The sequence below is a fragment of the Thunnus maccoyii genome, chromosome 20, assembly GCF_910596095.1.
Source record: "Thunnus maccoyii chromosome 20, fThuMac1.1, whole genome shotgun sequence".
Classification (NCBI taxonomy): domain Eukaryota; kingdom Metazoa; phylum Chordata; class Actinopteri; order Scombriformes; family Scombridae; genus Thunnus; species Thunnus maccoyii.
The window spans coordinates 9,234,740-9,250,718 of record NC_056552.1 but is presented as its reverse complement, the minus strand read 5'-3'; the positions used below and the strand labels follow the sequence as shown (position 1 = coordinate 9,250,718).

Sequence of the window (15,979 nt, the reverse complement as noted above, 5' to 3'; positions counted from 1 at the left end):
TGAACTTGAAGGCCTTTAAAAGATTGATAGCTTTGAACATGATGAAAAACGTACAGTATACTAACTAAAAAGACTAAGAGTCTGCAAACAACAAACAACAGCTCTGTGAAGTTGAACTTACAGCTGTGCTCACAATGACAATGCTAACACCCTGATGTTTAGCAGGTATATAACCATGTTCACCATCTTAGTTTAACATGTCAGCATGCTAACGTTAGCAAATTAGCACTAAACACAAAGTAAAGTTGAGCCTGATGGGAACGTCATTAGTTTTTGCAGATATTAGTCACGTGGCAACTAGCTTAAAGTGCAACGCCATTAGATGCTCCAATTGACTCCCATTCAAAAAGCGTCGACCTCTCTCTAGAAATTTTAACTCAGTCATTATTTTTCAATGAGTCATTATGGTGTGTTGGTGGTCTTTTTTGGTAATTATTGCTCCGTTAATAAGATGAGGGCTTATAGTATCTTTGATGTCTGCTGTGTGGACATTGATTGACAGCTGTGATTGATAGTTGGCTCAACTGCTGCTCTCCCCGCAATGAGTCGGACTATTGTTGCAATTTTTTGGTTTAATAGTATTTGATCACGTTAGCACACTTCAGTTAAATAAGCTGTTCCCCATAAACTAGTGTTGTCTTCAGTCCGAGGTAGCGGGGCGTGTTTCCAGAGCGTGGAGGGCGACACCCTGCACTCCTTATTTGGAAGATCCTGGCTCATAAGCTGCAACTTTATATGATGCGTGTTACTAACTTGGCTTCTTCCCCGCAGTTTTTGTGCTTTCTTGTCTCGCAGGAAAACCCAGAATCCGAATTGTGGGCCATTGCCACGGGGATGGTGCAGCGATGGTGGCGTGGTCCTGCAGGTGTCCTGCCTTGACACCTTCTCCGGCTATTATTGCTATTATTATTATTACTAGTCATATCTCTTTTAATACTATCGTTGTTATTGTTATTATTGTTGTTATTATGCTTCTCTGTGTCTCTCTCCCCCTCCCTCCTTCTTTCTCTATCAACCCAACCGGCCAAGGCAGATGGCCGTCCATCTAGATTTCGTTCTGCTTGAGGTTTCTTTCCGTTTAAGGGGAGTTTTTCCTTGCCGCTGTCGCCAAGTGCTGCTCATGGGGGAATCGTTGGGTCTCTCTAAATTTAAGAGTACAGTCTAGACCTGCTATACGTGAAAAGTGTCCTGAGATAACTTTTGTTATGATTTGGCGTAAATAAAACTGAATTGAATTAAAATTGAACCTTGGGCTTTAAATTGGCTCCAATGCAAACCAGTGGGTGACGTCAGACCTCGCTACGTCCATCTCTATATACTGTCTAGAGTATTAGTTTAAAAAAAAAAAAAACAAAACTGAACAAATTTGAGCCTGATGATGGTGTTATATAGAGTGTTAAGGGTTCACCAAAGTTACTTTAATTCATCCTGGTGGGAACATGAATATCTGTACCAAATTTCAAGGTAATCCTTCAGATAGTTGCTGAGATTTCACTTGAAACCACAAATGTGAACCTCATGGTGCTGCTAGAGAAAAGGTGTAGGGATCCTCAAGGTTTTTAGGATCCATCTTCTGTGAATCATGAATGTCTGTACCAAATTTCATGGCAATCCACCAAATAAACGTTGAGATATCTCAGTTGGTCGCCACAGTCGAACATCAAACAGTTAATTTTCTTTTTTGCGGTCTTTTTAGTGTTTTATCTGCATATGTTCTTTTGGAATCTTTAAGGGAGCAAACAAAAAGTTCTGTGGTTTTTTTTATCAGTGAATAAAAGCATTTCCCCTCACGGAGTGTGTGTGTATGGGTAATTTAAAGGAGCCAGACAGTGCGAGAGAGTGTGTGTGTGTGTGTGTGTGTGTGTGACAGAGATACATATCGGGGACGTAGGCAACCGGATTGCTGCCTTTCTCTCTCCTCATGGATCAGACAGCTGTTCAGCAGCTGTGTGCACAAGTGTGAGAAAATGTGTGTGTCAGGAGAGAGAGAGAGAAAGGGAGGAGTGTTTGTGCGAGTATGTGTGTGTCAGAGAAAGATAGAAAAGCAGCGCTGTAATTTATGCTGCACCTCCGACCCCACAGTTCTTGGCTGCCTCTGTCTCTTCTGAGGTTTGCTGACGTGAGAAAAAGGCAGCTCATCAGAAATCAGCTTCCACCAGCTCACCAGGGGAAAGACGGGGGAGTAAAACGAGGGTGGCGCAACATGATTAAAATGTTTGTTTTTACGTGTATATGAAACACTGATTGTCATGAGAGGGTAACTGATGTGTCTGAATGACTACATAGTGTACAAAAAAGTTCATTGTTCACCTTAAAAAGAAGTAGATGACTCAAAAATCTACTCACCACGAGGTCTATTTAGTAGCTTTTTTTAGAGCTTTTGAATGATTTTCCTCAGCATGTTGGCTTAGACTCAAGGTTACTCATTGACCTTGAAAACCACAGTCAACAAAACAATCTCATCATTAAATTACTATTAGAGGAATAGTTTTTCGGAAATGCTTATGGCTTTATTACAGATAGTTAGATCATAAGATTGATACCACTTTCATGTTTGTTTGTCTAAATACAAAGCTAGAGCCAGCAGCTGGTTAGCTTAGCTTTAGAGCTACAATGATAGGTTAAATAATCAATCAACTGAAAGTTAATCTTTAACTATGTTGATATTTTTGATTTCTGCCATTTTATAGACCAAATGACTATATATACCAAATAATGAATCCATAATGAAAATAATTGTTAGTTGCAGCCCTACTTAGCTTAGCAGAAATACCGGAAACAGATAAACAGTTAGCCAGGCTCTGTCTGAAAGCTAACATGTTATATATGTTGTTAATTTATACAAAAACATGTAAAAACAATATGTTGTTTTATGAGGGGTTATGTGTCAAAGATGCTTGTATGTGGATTTTGTTACCTTGACACCAGGCTAACTGTTTCCACCTGCTTCCAGTCTTTATGCTAAGCTAAGCTAACCTAGCTGTAGCTTCATACAGATATGAGAGTGGTGTCAATCTTCTAATCTGACTCTCGATGAGAAAGCGAGTCAGTTTACTTCCAAAAATATTCCGAAAGCAGCTAATGTACCTAAAAATCTTCTGGAATTCTGGAGCTTTTGCTCATATTACATGATCTTCTTGATTGAAAAACCTTTATTTTCTCACCTGAAATTTAATTTTGTTGCATTATCCATCACATATGTGGTATTCATTATATTTTCATGTTTCATATTAGAGTGTATCTACAATTTAGCCTTTAACTGTATTCATTTCTTTTGCCTTTTCTGCCTCTTTGTATTTTGATGTGATTTATGTCGAGTGTCTGCTTTGGCATTTTATTTTCCCTTTGGTCTATATATCTATCTATCTATTTTCAAGTCTTAACATGAACTTGTGTCTCTTAAAATAGTTTTTTACTTCATTCCCTTTTCACTCACTCAAACACTAGTGGATCATCTCTGTAGTCTGAACAAGATAGAGGCTCAAAGTGCTGGGTGGGGGAAAGCAGTAATGCAACAGCTTAATCAGGCTGAGGGGAACACACTCACACTAACACACACACACACTCTGACTACTCATCTCAAGACTCGTTCTCTCCATCCTGTTTTCTCTCTGCAGACCTCCACCCACACACACACACACACACACACACACACACACACACGAGCCCCACAGGAGATATTTAATGTTTTATTTTAATGGTTTGTCCTCTTTTAATGTGTCTTTTAAGACAAATAAACATACTAAAAGATAAATTAGATAAACAGTCAAACAGAGAAAAGGGCAGCCAGAGGGGTAATTTGCATGTACTTGCATTGCAACAGCGGCGATTGCATGATGTTAGGGTACAAGTGGGAGGATGCCGTGTTTTTTTTAAGGTCATATGAAGACCGAGCAGATGACTGGTTGGTGATGACTTATGAAATGGAAAACAATAGCTGAGCACGAAACAAATACTGAGATTCTGTGTTTGTACAAACAGGAGAAACGTTTAAGGATCAGTCCAGGTGATATTCTATATTTTTCATAAAAGACCCGAGACAAACGATGAATTGATCCTCATTAAAGCCTGATAACTTCCTTTGACCCATAGACTTCCATTGTTGCTAGCAGCTATGTGAGGCTGTACTTTCAGGGGTGTTTTGAGCTACATGCTAATGTCAAAGTGCTAATATCCTCAAAATACCGATGCTACTGTGACATGCTGATGTCTAGCAGGTATGTGTGTATCGTGTTAGCGTGCTAACATTTGCTACTTAGCACTTAACACAAAGTACAGTTGAGGCTGATGGGAGGGTCATTTGTTTTGCAGGTTTTTAGTTATGAATCAAAGTTTTGAACAAATTGTTTTGATGGCACTTGATGAAAAGTCAAGGGATTTTCAAGGGAAGTTATTACAATTCATCCTACGGGGGACATGAATGTTTGCACCAATTTTCATTTTCAATCTATCCAATTGTTGTTGAGATATTTCAGTCTGGACCAAAATGGTGGCCCAACTGATATTGCCAGCCCTAGACACAAAACATCAATGAGCCACATAATGAGCTACCTTTAGAGTCAATCATAAAAACACTTCTGGTGTTGCAAATACTTACTGCAGCTGAAAATAGTCCCCAACAAACGCACTACTTACTCCTTGAGTAACATTTGCTAAAAAACTTCAGTGCCCAGCTGTTCTAGGAAACTGAAACATAATATTTGTGACCATTTTTGAGGATTTAGGCTGCATTCACACCAAATCCAGCGATGCAGGAAAAAGGCCATGCCTCCCATTCATTTGAATGGGGGTAGTGCATTTAGGCTGCGGAAGTGGGAACCACATGGGCTGCAGCAGAAAACCACAGCAGCAGTGCAAGAAAAAATGGAACTATAATCAACTTTTGCCGAAATGTAACCCGAAGTCGTGCTGCTGTGGCCGATCACGAAAGCTGGCGATCAGATCGAAGACGCCTACGGGGAGAAGAACTTTGTTTACCATGTAGCATCTGTACAACTCTGCCATGAGGGAGTACAAAGACGTTACTAGGACGAGAGGAAGACATTTCGCTTTGATTGATAGCTTTAAAAATAAAGTTAGGCTTCTGCTGACAGCTTCCTGACTCAATTTAAAAGACAAGAGAAAAAGAGAGAGATGGTGAGTGAGCCAAGAGCACTAAAGAGAGAGTAACGGTTGAATGGTTGAATGAGCTGGAGAGTGAATGAAGAGAAGGAGCGGTGTAGTGAAAACAAAGCGGTGAATCAGATAGACGTTATTTTCTGATTGTTTCACGGCTGTTTCTTTCTACAGCACAAATAAACACGACCACACCTCCGCACAACCCTGCAGGAAGGTGCCGCATTGCTGGATTTGGTGTGAATGGCAGCCTTAGACATTTTAAAATCTTTAGCACTGTTTGAAAAATGATCTCCGTCCATACTAACGCCTGAAAACGCATATCGCATGACCATTCACGGACACTGGGCGTGTGTGTGCGGGTGTAGACAGGAAGCAGATTATTGGTTGCTTAGTTGCAGAAAATATTACAGAGAAAGAACAGTAATGTCGAAAAGTAAGACTAAAGATTTCTTTGCTTGGACTGATGATGAGGCGGAACTGTTACCGAGAGTAACACGAGTATAAGTTGGTCAAGGCGGCAGAAAACATGACCATGTGATAGGGGCGTGACGAATCAGGGAAAGACACGTGATGGATAAGATCAAATCAGATAGTGAACCGGGGTGTCTGCATCATCGTTTCAGTGTGGATGCTAGGTGTAAACGTAGCAAAAGTTATGCGTTTTAAAATGAAAACATATCAGTGAGGATGTAGCCTTGGGCGCCTTTCAGACAACCCATCATTCATTTGAACAGGGGCAGCACGTTAACGCAGTGCGGGTACAGACAATGCAGGGCTGTTTTTGGTGTGAGATCCTCAGATAGGGTAGGGAAATCGAAAAACTTTGAGAGATTGACTAACACATTGTCGATTTTAGTCTTTTCATGGGATTTATTCACAATAATAAAAATATAGAATATCCGCAGCAGCCTTATCCTTTAAGCAACAAGAGAAAACAGGATTTGCACATACAGAGTGGACAGCAGAGACTGGTTTAAATTTGTTCGTTTATTTGGAACCCTCCTCCAAATCACGTCTGTAATTTTTCCATTTCACAAAATATTTACAAAAAAAGATACTTTTATGTCGTTTTTTTTTCTTTTTTTTCTATCTTTATGTCTGTTGTAACGGCTCCTTTTTAGGATGATGACCATTGCTTACATCTCGCAGTCCAGTCTTTTAGAAAAAGTTCATGAAAAAAAAAAAAAATCCTCCCACCCTTTTTTTTTTTCTTCCATACACTCTTTTTTAAAACTGCATACAGTTTTTTTCCCCTATTGTTCTTCTTTTGAGTGCTTAAAAAACTCTTCCTTGCATGCTTACAGCTGCAAACAGGAAGCCAAGAGCTTGTGTGCTTATTGAGAGGAAGTGACATCTTTGCCCTGCAGGAAGTACAATTACAGCATCATCAGATCCTCCAGATGCTTGATTGGTTTGGTCTGTCCAGTTTTGCCTTTTTCTCAACAATCAAAGAGTCTCTCAAGACAAGCATGAAACCTACGGATGTACCAAATAACACAAAGTCATAGTCATTACTAAATGGAAACAGTCTTTGTCAGAAGATTTTCTGTCCTGTGGGAAGCCTGGCAGCATGAAGGGAGGACTGGATCCTCACTCCAGAAACAAGAGTGCTAGGAATAAGGGTTGAATTCCCCAAAAACTCAGAGGGTCAGGGTCAACCGGCCCTTTGGACGCAGCTCTAGTGTCCCTCTGTGGTTCAGCATCTGTAGTCCAGGCATAACAAGGCGTCCACAAGTGCATTGTGGGTGTTCCATGGAAGAGCGTTTTGTGTTCAAGCCGTACTATCCATCCCTGAACTCAGCAAAGAAAGGAAGTGCCATGACGAGAAAAAAAAAAAAGAACATCAAGAGACACAAAGGGACCGTGGTCCCTCTTTAAAGGATCTATCAAAGTAAGTCAGCTGGGCTGAGAAAAATATGATGCTAATAACATAAGGCAATTGACCTCAGTACAACTGGAGGGGTGATTATATCAGAGAAACATGAGACGCTAAACTGGAAAGCTCAACACTGCACGGTATTATCTCTTTTCCCTCGAGCCTCAGTGAGAAGCCTTGAAGAGGCATGAAAGATTTTCTAATAAAAAGTTCATTTTCTATCAATTCGTCTCCTGCTCTATAAATAAAAAGATGCATCTCATCCGGACGTCTTCAGCCCCTCCTCTGTGTCTTTTAACGTGTAAAACACTGAGCTGAGTTGTGCCAAGAGTGAGCGGTTGGCTGTATATGCATTTTACGTATAATACACTACATGAAACACTGACCGAAAATAAAGAAAATAAAAAAATAAAAACACAAAGAGATCAACCCTGCCCCCGAATGTGTGTACATGTTCTAGATCTGTGTGTGTGTGTGTGTGTGTGTGTGTGTGTGGATATAAACATTAATTTAAGTGTGTGTAGACTATAACTGCATTATCAGAGAGTATTGATGTGTTTTTTCCGGTAATGAAGTCAGTAAAGGTGTGCTATTTTGGTGCCTGTCTCTATATCCAAGTGTGTGTGTATGTGTGTGTGTGTGTGTCTACTCTGTTAACTGGTGACGTAGTGCTTTGTAGATGGCTGCCCATACAGCCCGTAGAAATCTGCATGTCTGTGTGTCTGTGAGGCGTCTATCCAGTCCCTCACTGCCAAGCCCTGCATGGACGGACCTCCAGAGGCCAGGCCAGGAGGCGGAGGGTAGTCTTGGGCGCTGACCCAGGGGAAAGAGCCCGAGCGCGGGTACGGGGGATGACTGCGGTGGCCCGACACCGAGGGCACTCCGGAGCAGTAGCAGTTATCCATCGTACACACCAGGATCTTACGGCCGCCGTATTGTGGCAGCACCGCCTGCTGGGAGGAGTGAGAGGAGCTGCTGCCGCCGGGAGGAAAGTGTGAGGAGCCGAACACGGAACCAGAGTGGTGGTTGGTCAGCGAGCCGCTTCCGCTTCCTGCCCCGCCGCTCTCGCTGATGTGAGGTGGGCCGCAGGGGCCGAGAGGTTGCTGATTGGTGGACTGGCCTTCTCCAGAGGCAGAGCCTGAGCCCAGGTAGGGCTGCTTAGCTAACGATGAGGAAGAAGATGAGGAAGAGGAGGAGGAGTCTTTGAAACCCAGAGTGGTGTTTTTTCCGACGTTCCCGTTTCCCTCTGGGAAGGCAGTGGAATGTTTCCGTTTCTCTGCTCCAGAGGCAGAGCTCTGACCGCTGGGATAAGCAGGAACAGACTGCAGGAAGGTCGAGGGAGGGGTGAGGGGAGCTGAGAGGGGAGAGAGAGGGTGTGAAATGAGAGATAAGTGGTAATTAAAATAAAAACACATTCATGACTGTCATGTCCTGGATTAAAACCTGAAAAGTGTGTCTGAGTTTGTACCTTCCAGCGTTCTCTTCAAGCTCTTCTCTCTTTTGGAGATTTCAGAAAGGAACAGCTTTGAGTTTAGATTCCCCACTTTGTAAGGAGGCAGACTGCTTCCCACACATGCCTGAGACCTGCAACAAGTGCCAGGAGACAAAATTCAAGATAAGACGCCTTCTCTTGGCATCATCACCTGCATATTATAGAACCGAGGGCAAAAAAAAAAAACCTTCTCTCTCACCTGTCTGTGAGGATTTTAACAGGCTTGGTGTTTTTCATGAAGCTCAGTTCCTCTGCCTTACTGAAGGCTGTGTGGATGGAGCTCAGCAGCTTCTGGGCCTCATGGCGCTGCTCTCCCAGAGCTAGAACCTGGGCGGCGTTGTCCTGGCAGAACCGAGCCTGAGCCCGCTCCAGAGCCTCCAGTGTCCGACCGAGATCCTCCTCCAAGAGCTGATGCATCCGCTGGTACTGCAAACGCACCTCCTCTTTCAGCTCACACACCCTGTCCTGTAGAGAAACAAACGCGGACACACAAACATCAATACTGGCGTTATATAACAGTGTGTCTTAAAATGTGTGTGGCTGTGTTTACGCCCACGGAGCAAGGTGCAAAAACATACCTCGACCACACACTTGTCAGAGTCTAGTTTGCAAAGCTGTTCCTCGATCTCCTGCACTCGTTCCTCCACGCGCTCCTGCTGTCTCAACAGGCTTTGCTGCGAGGTGGGGAAAGAGAGACAGAAAACAAGAAAGAAAGTCTTAAAACTCTGAGAAGTTGTGACCTCAGCCAGCCACTAGCATCCCCTCCCCATGCCGGAGATATTAGAACCCGGGAGCCGGCTAATTTAGTCTCCATCCAACACACAATCCCTGTGGGGGAGGAGGGAGGGTGTGCTGTCATAGCAACCAACAGCTATTTTGTGTTTGCATTAGTGAGTGAGGACTAACGTTGGGGGAGCTGGCGGCAGCAAGCAGAGAGAGATAGATAAATGGGCATAAGGAGCTCTCCTCCCTCTACTCTCCCCTCAGTGCACCTCCTCTTACTGCTCCTCTACTCTTTATTTGCTCTCTAAAAACACGCTCATGTATTCACGCCGTCGAGGCCGCTCCGTGAGCTACAGCAATGTTGTGACAACAACACTTGTTATTTCTGGGAGGTTGATGGCATGTGAACAAGAGCAGACGCCTGCTCGGGCCAAACTGAGATGTCCATCCTGCTTCAGCTTGTGGCTACAATAAATAAAAAAAACATGATAAATGTCTTTATATGAGATCAACAATCCTTTATGTCTCTGCCTGCATTATACAAGTCTGACAGCAGGAATATCATTGACACAGATTTGCTAATCCTTCATGCTATTAATATTTAATGTGAAAAATGAATAATCTTTGCTCAACATGTAACAGTGGAGAAGCATGAGGATGAGATGGTGAAGAGGAGAATAATGTGGTGCTGCCAATATGATCCAGATTTAAATAAACAGGACGAAGAGCCTACAGCCATGCTAGCAGCTCTGTGAGGCTGTATTTAGACACAGTGCTGCTTTGGGCTAAATGCTAATGTCAGCATGCTAACATGCTGATCTTTTATATGATGTTTACTATGTTCAGCTGCTAACATTTGCTATTTAGCACTAAACACAAGCTGAGGATGGTGGGAATGTCTTTAGTTTGGAAGGTATTTAGTCATAACTCAAAGTATTGGGCAAATTAAGAACATGTCCATGCAGCTAAATTCATAAACACATCTTTTCTCTCTGTTTTGACCCTCCGACCAGACTAAAACAGGTTTTTCTCCCACGAAATCTGAGCTCTTGTGAATGTGAAAATGCCGGCTTGGCATTGTAGTATGTACAGAAAACTGAGCTTTGTAGAAACACTATGGTATTGGTGACAAAATAGATGGTCGCAGTAGCGCGACAGTCCACTGTTTTTCATTGGAAGAAGAAGAAGAAGAAACACCACAACAACGGCAGACGGCTTCATGCGGGTGTTATCGTCTTTATTGTCTACTTTGATAGCTTGTTTGTTGTTAAACGTAGCTATCTACCACCTTTCTCTCGCTGGAATGGTTATAATCTGCACGCAATAAACAAAATGTCAGGAAGCTGCCGCAGAAACAGAAACAGTATACTGTTTCTTCTTTGCTGGTTTTTCTGTGGCTGATTTGCTCATCTGTCCTCTGCACAGGCCCAGTAGAAGAATTACTGGTTTTGGTGTTTTAATGTGGACGGAGGTATTGGCAGAAACGAGCTGAAACGCTGGAGTGGACGCTTGTTGTTTTAGCATGAAAACAGTGTTTTAGAATTTGGCCGGCTTAATGTAGACAGTCTAAATTTTTGATCTGATGATGACCCCAGATGAAAAGTCAGGGGATCGCTTAAGTCAGTATGATTCTTCCTCTGGATAACATGAACGTCTGTATCAAATTCCACATAAATCCATCCAATAGTTGTTGAGATATTTCAGTTACAGACTGGTGGACAGACATCGCCATCCCTAGAGTCTCACTGCTAGCGTGGCTAAAAATGGGACTAAATCTGTCATTAATCCCACAAGTCAATAATCAGTTGTTTTTCACAGAATGAAGATCTGTTCACATACACCCACCACCACCATCATCATCATCATCATCTCCACTGTCCAGTCATTCCAACCAAACAGCTGATTTTATCATTAGTTCCCAGTATGATCAGCTGCTGTGGAGCTTGATAGGAATGAAAACCTGCATACTCTTGGGCCTCAGCGGCACATGGTTGGGAACCACTGCCCTAGATATCTCTCTCTCACACACACACACACACACAGACACACACACACACACATACGCAAACACACGCACACACTTGGCATGGTTAGATCCAGGACTGTGACCTGGTTGTGCTGATTGATTGAGTTAGGCTCCGAGCAGAAGCCAGGGGAAAAACAGGGTCGAAGGAGCTGAAGCTTCCCAGAGGGGGGTAGCAACTAAATGTATGGGATACCTTTGGGGGAGGGAGAGGGGTGAGGGGGGTATAAAGAGGAGGTGGGGGTGGGGGTGGGGGGGCTCTTTAGCTGTCATTTCACCACAGTGTCTTTTCCATCAGAGCCACCAGAGCAGGAGAGCAGGGCCAGAGGGAAGGTCGGTGCTCGCCTGGAGTGGCTGGTGGATGGTGTGAGCTAGTGAGGTGGATTTGGTGGTGGGGGGGCTGATGGAGGTGAAGAGCAGGGAGTGGCTGTAGGGTGGTATGTGTGTGTGTGTGGAGAGAGAGAGAGGGGGGGGGGGGGGGGGGGGGTCCACTCTGCATTTCTTGATTGCATTCAACATGGAGGATGCATTAGTGGCCACTAACACGAGGACAAATGTGATCTAAAAGGTTTATGGATTAAGGCTGGTTGATATGTTTGAAATCAATGTCACGGTGTTATTGAAAGATTATTTTCAAAATCCAAATTTAAAGGAATCCTTATTAAAAATGTTTATTTACGTGATATGTTTATGCTAAAATAGTTATATCGGCTGAAATATGATTATCGGGTTTTTTAATAAGTCAAATAAATCAGAAATCCAGAATTAAATCAGGCTCAACTTGTCGTCCAGTCTGATTATAGATAATGTAGGAAAAGCTGTAAATGTGAAGGATTTTCGTAATACAGCCTTTAAATTCAGGCCAGGTCCCACCCGGTGGCCCTTCCTGCGCCCCAGGCAACTGATTAACTATACATAAAGCTGAGTCATAGTGTTACCAAAAGGAAGCACACCCGAGCATGACATGGTTGACACCCAAACAGGGTGTTGGGTGAACAACATGAGTCAGTCAGGAGTGTTGCCCTCGTGGTTTGACTAAACCGCCCTGTCACACAACCCTTTCAAGAGAAAGAAAAAAAAAAAAAACCAGGATGGAAAACCAACCCGACCTCCGCTCGAACAGACGGCAGCGAGCACCAAACCCCCAGGAAGGGAAGAGGTTAATAAGAAAACCCAAGTAGACCGCAGAATCAAGTGACGAATCACTTTAATCCCCCTTCCCCTCGTCTCCACTCCCACCCCCCCCCCCCCCCTCTCACAACTGGCGATCCCTGTGCTAGGATGCACCTGTGCTGGGGAGATAAGGCCCACTGAGGGCCCCTCATTGTTCCACCCTCGACTGCATTGTTTGTCATTCCAACAGATGAGAACGGGCTGGAATGGATCACAACTGAAAAAATGCACAGACTGGAAGATAGACTCCAACACAGGCGCTGAAAAACACTCGAAATGCAATTGTTTCTTAATACAGGCGCTTCTGTATTTGACTGAGTAAACTGATTGGGTAAAAACATTAACGACTAAGAGGAGATCATGCCAGCTTTTTACCCAAAAACCTCCACTTAATGTCTCTAATGTGGCAAAGGATTACATTCAAATATGCCCTTTGTTCTGGTGATGTTTGCTGGACAGTAGAAAAAAATGACCTCATTGGTTTGTGTGGTGCTGTTATAAATGTAAAAAGCTGCATTTTGGTACCTGAGTGGGCACTTAGCCAACACTTATTGATCAGTGATGAATTGACAAATTCTTGCAAGATGTCTGACATCAGTGATATAGTCAAACTACTGGCTGTGTTTTTGTTTCTGTGTGTGATGACACCCTGCTGGCATATGTTTGTTTCATGTTTGTGTACAAGTATAATTCTTCTTACTCTTATGTCGTTGCGCCGCAGCTCCACGTCAGTGACGGCGTGGCCGTGGCTGGGGTGGCAGCGGGCGAAGCAGCAGTACTGACACACCGCCGTCTGTTCAGCCTCGCAGTGGTACAGCCTGTACTCGTCATGCTGAGGGCAGGTCCAGGCCTTCACCGCCTCCGCCTCCACCAACAGGTGCCCCAGGGCTGAGCACGGCTGCTGCAGGTGTGTCTGGATGTGGGACTGGCAGCACGGGGCGTTGCAGCGCAGGCAGACTTTCACTGCAGGGAGTGGTGGGCCACGGCGGCACAAGATGCACTGCAACGCCGGCGTGGTGGCCTTCTCCACGCTCAGGGCGTTGTACTTCTCGACTATGTTGGACAGTTTGTGGTTCTTCTCCAGGCTGGGCTTCTGCGTGTAAGCATGATTGCACTCAGGGCAGCGGGCCAGCGAGGAGTCTTTGGCCCAGGCCTCGCTGATGCAGCCCCGGCAGAAGTTGTGCTTGCAGGGCAGCTGGATGGGATCTGAGAACACGTGCAGGCAGATGGGGCAGATGAGCTCCTCCTCAAAACAGTTCCTCCACGTCTCAGCCATGTCAGAGGCCATCATGGTGCGGGCAGGCATACACTAACTCTGTTCTCCACTTCTATGACTCTCTGTCCTCAGCACAGGAAACCTGACACTCTCAAAATGAGTCTTGAGAAAAAAGATAAAAACAGACCCGATACCGTCCTGAAAGATTAGTCTGTATATTTCAAACCCTTGTGAGCAAAATCAGACGAGTCTCCCTGACAGATGACGAGTATTGCTTATTGCTGCAGCATGAAGGCAAATTCCAGAAATTGACCAGAGAAGGCTTCAGGCGAGGATGACAACACCTTGGTGATTTCAACACACACAGCAGGGGCTGACGTTATACAGATTACAGTAAACGGTGCTTTCCTTTCCTCTAAATCACACTCTCTCACACACACACATACACACACACACACACACTGGGCCTGCCTTTAAAGCTTCTGTGTGTGTGTTTATATATATATAAATATATATATATATATGTATATGTGTGTGTATGTGTGTGTGTGTACAGGCCTACAGGAAGCTAAAAAGCCTGTCAGCTACAGGTAAACCATGAAATGCAAACAAGGCACAGAGAACTAAATATCTACACTGTTACTTCAATGATCATGAGCACATGAAAACACACTTGATCCCCCTCCTGTCTGCTCGGGCCCTTTACCTTGAAGAGCTTCCTTGACTTCAGCGTCGGATTATGATTGACTGAGGACCAATTCAGACCAACAAACGAAGCATGAAAACCACGAGAAAAGGACTGCTCCAGTCCACACCCTGATTACTGTTCACACACACACATATACACATACACACACACACGCACAGCTTTTAAACCTGAATGTGTTGAATCTGACCTCAAGGACGCTTGAATCCCTCAATAACCACAACGCAGCGCAATGCTTTTGTCCGCTGAATCATAAATAAGTATCCAAGGAGCCTCCACCAGCAATTCAATTATACATACACAACAGCGACGGTTTGGCAGTAGACGGAGAAAAAACACAGTTTTACTGATCAGATTAACAACATAGGCGACCTCCAGCCCTTCAATTTGACATAAAAAACGACATTTGTGTTTGATGAATAACGCCTGCTATGTGGCACAGCTCGCATATCTGTACACAAGGCCTCGGCTCTTTTTTTTTCTGCCAGTTTTCTGTCGACAACAAAGGCCTTATAATCTCATTAAATAGAAAATCAGACCCAGGCCATCATTTCGAGGCTGTTTACTGCATAGTTAATCGTTTTTAATAGTCGAGTCCGGCTCCTGCGCACAAAACAAAGGGTTTTAGGATCCGCAGGAATGTTGGCTGCTGTCGCAAACACATCTATCAAATATCCCCCTAAAAGATTATTATTACTATTATTAATCAGCTCTGGACTCTTTGTTTTAAACTTTGGTGTCCACCTTTTTCACCTATTGTCGCCTCAGCCTTTAGCCAACAACATATTTATCTACTTCCTTATCTCGATTAAACCGTAACGTAAATTAACCGTTAACGTTACCTCAGACGTCACCTCACCATTTTCTACCACAGCACAGGTACAGATTAACACTTAGATTTGCACTATTTCCAGACAAGGACGAGCCTTATTAACACAAGCTGTAGTCATAATTATATATTTAACTGATAAAATACAAAAATATACCCTCCTAATCTTAAAGGGGACGTCGCTTTTTTCTGTCCTTGTTAGGGGTAGCTGTCATCAGCCATCTTGCAAATCCTCTTTCATATATATATAAATATATATATATAAATGAAGGGGAGATATCCGCCGCGGCTGTTTCAACAAAGCTGCTTTTCGATAGCTGACCTACACAGGCTTATCAACGCTGAAACTCCCGTCATTATAAAAGAAAAACAAGCCTTTTTTTTCCTCCCCCTGTCGTGGTTGTAGGTCCAAAGGTGCAGTCTTGACGTGGTTATTTTCTGTTTTCGTTGCCCCCCCGGTGTCGTCAAATGTGTCCGGTGTGAGCCGACTCGGGTTTATTTATAAAAATCCAGCAGGGTTGTTCTGTATAATAATCTGTGTTTTCTCTGTCCCCTCTTTTCTTTCTCTGTCTGTATCGACCAGGCTCTCAGAGAGAGGAGGAATGCAGGCGAGCTGTTAAACTCGCGTCAAGAAAAACAGCATGACGTGACACTTCCGGCTACGGGTTTCAAAATGAAACCGTAAAAGAAGAGAGATGAGTAAATTTTGAAGTACTTGTACTTTAATTGAGTATTTCCATTTGTATACTACTTTATATTTCCTCTCCACTACATTTCAGAGGGGAATATTGTGCTTTCTACTCCACAACATTTATTTGACAGC

The 15,979-nt window shown here is 43.7% G+C and overlaps 1 protein-coding gene across 3 annotated transcripts; it reads right to left on the bottom strand.

Annotated features, from left to right (window-relative positions):
• Positions 1–1,838: 1,838 nt before the first annotated feature.
• Positions 1,839–15,778, bottom strand: trim8b (tripartite motif containing 8b). 3 transcript variants are annotated; one of them, XM_042397365.1, is made up of 6 exons: positions 13,106–14,101; positions 9,065–9,160; positions 8,686–8,951; positions 8,463–8,578; positions 7,624–8,348; positions 1,839–1,859 (listed from the first exon to the last, which is right to left on the bottom strand). In XM_042397365.1, the coding sequence occupies exons 1-5, from the start codon at positions 13,709–13,711 to the stop codon at positions 7,648–7,650; spliced, it is 1,785 nt and encodes a 594-aa protein (XP_042253299.1). In that variant the 5' UTR covers positions 13,712–14,101; the 3' UTR covers positions 1,839–1,859; positions 7,624–7,647. The 3 variants fall into 3 exon arrangements, with proteins under 3 accessions (XP_042253299.1, XP_042253300.1, XP_042253298.1); XM_042397366.1 differs by lacking the exon at positions 1,839–1,859 and adding an exon at positions 14,328–15,778 and having other exon boundaries at positions 6,091–8,348; positions 13,106–13,783; XM_042397364.1 differs by lacking the exon at positions 1,839–1,859 and adding an exon at positions 6,091–7,486.
• Positions 15,779–15,979: the final 201 nt, after the last annotated feature.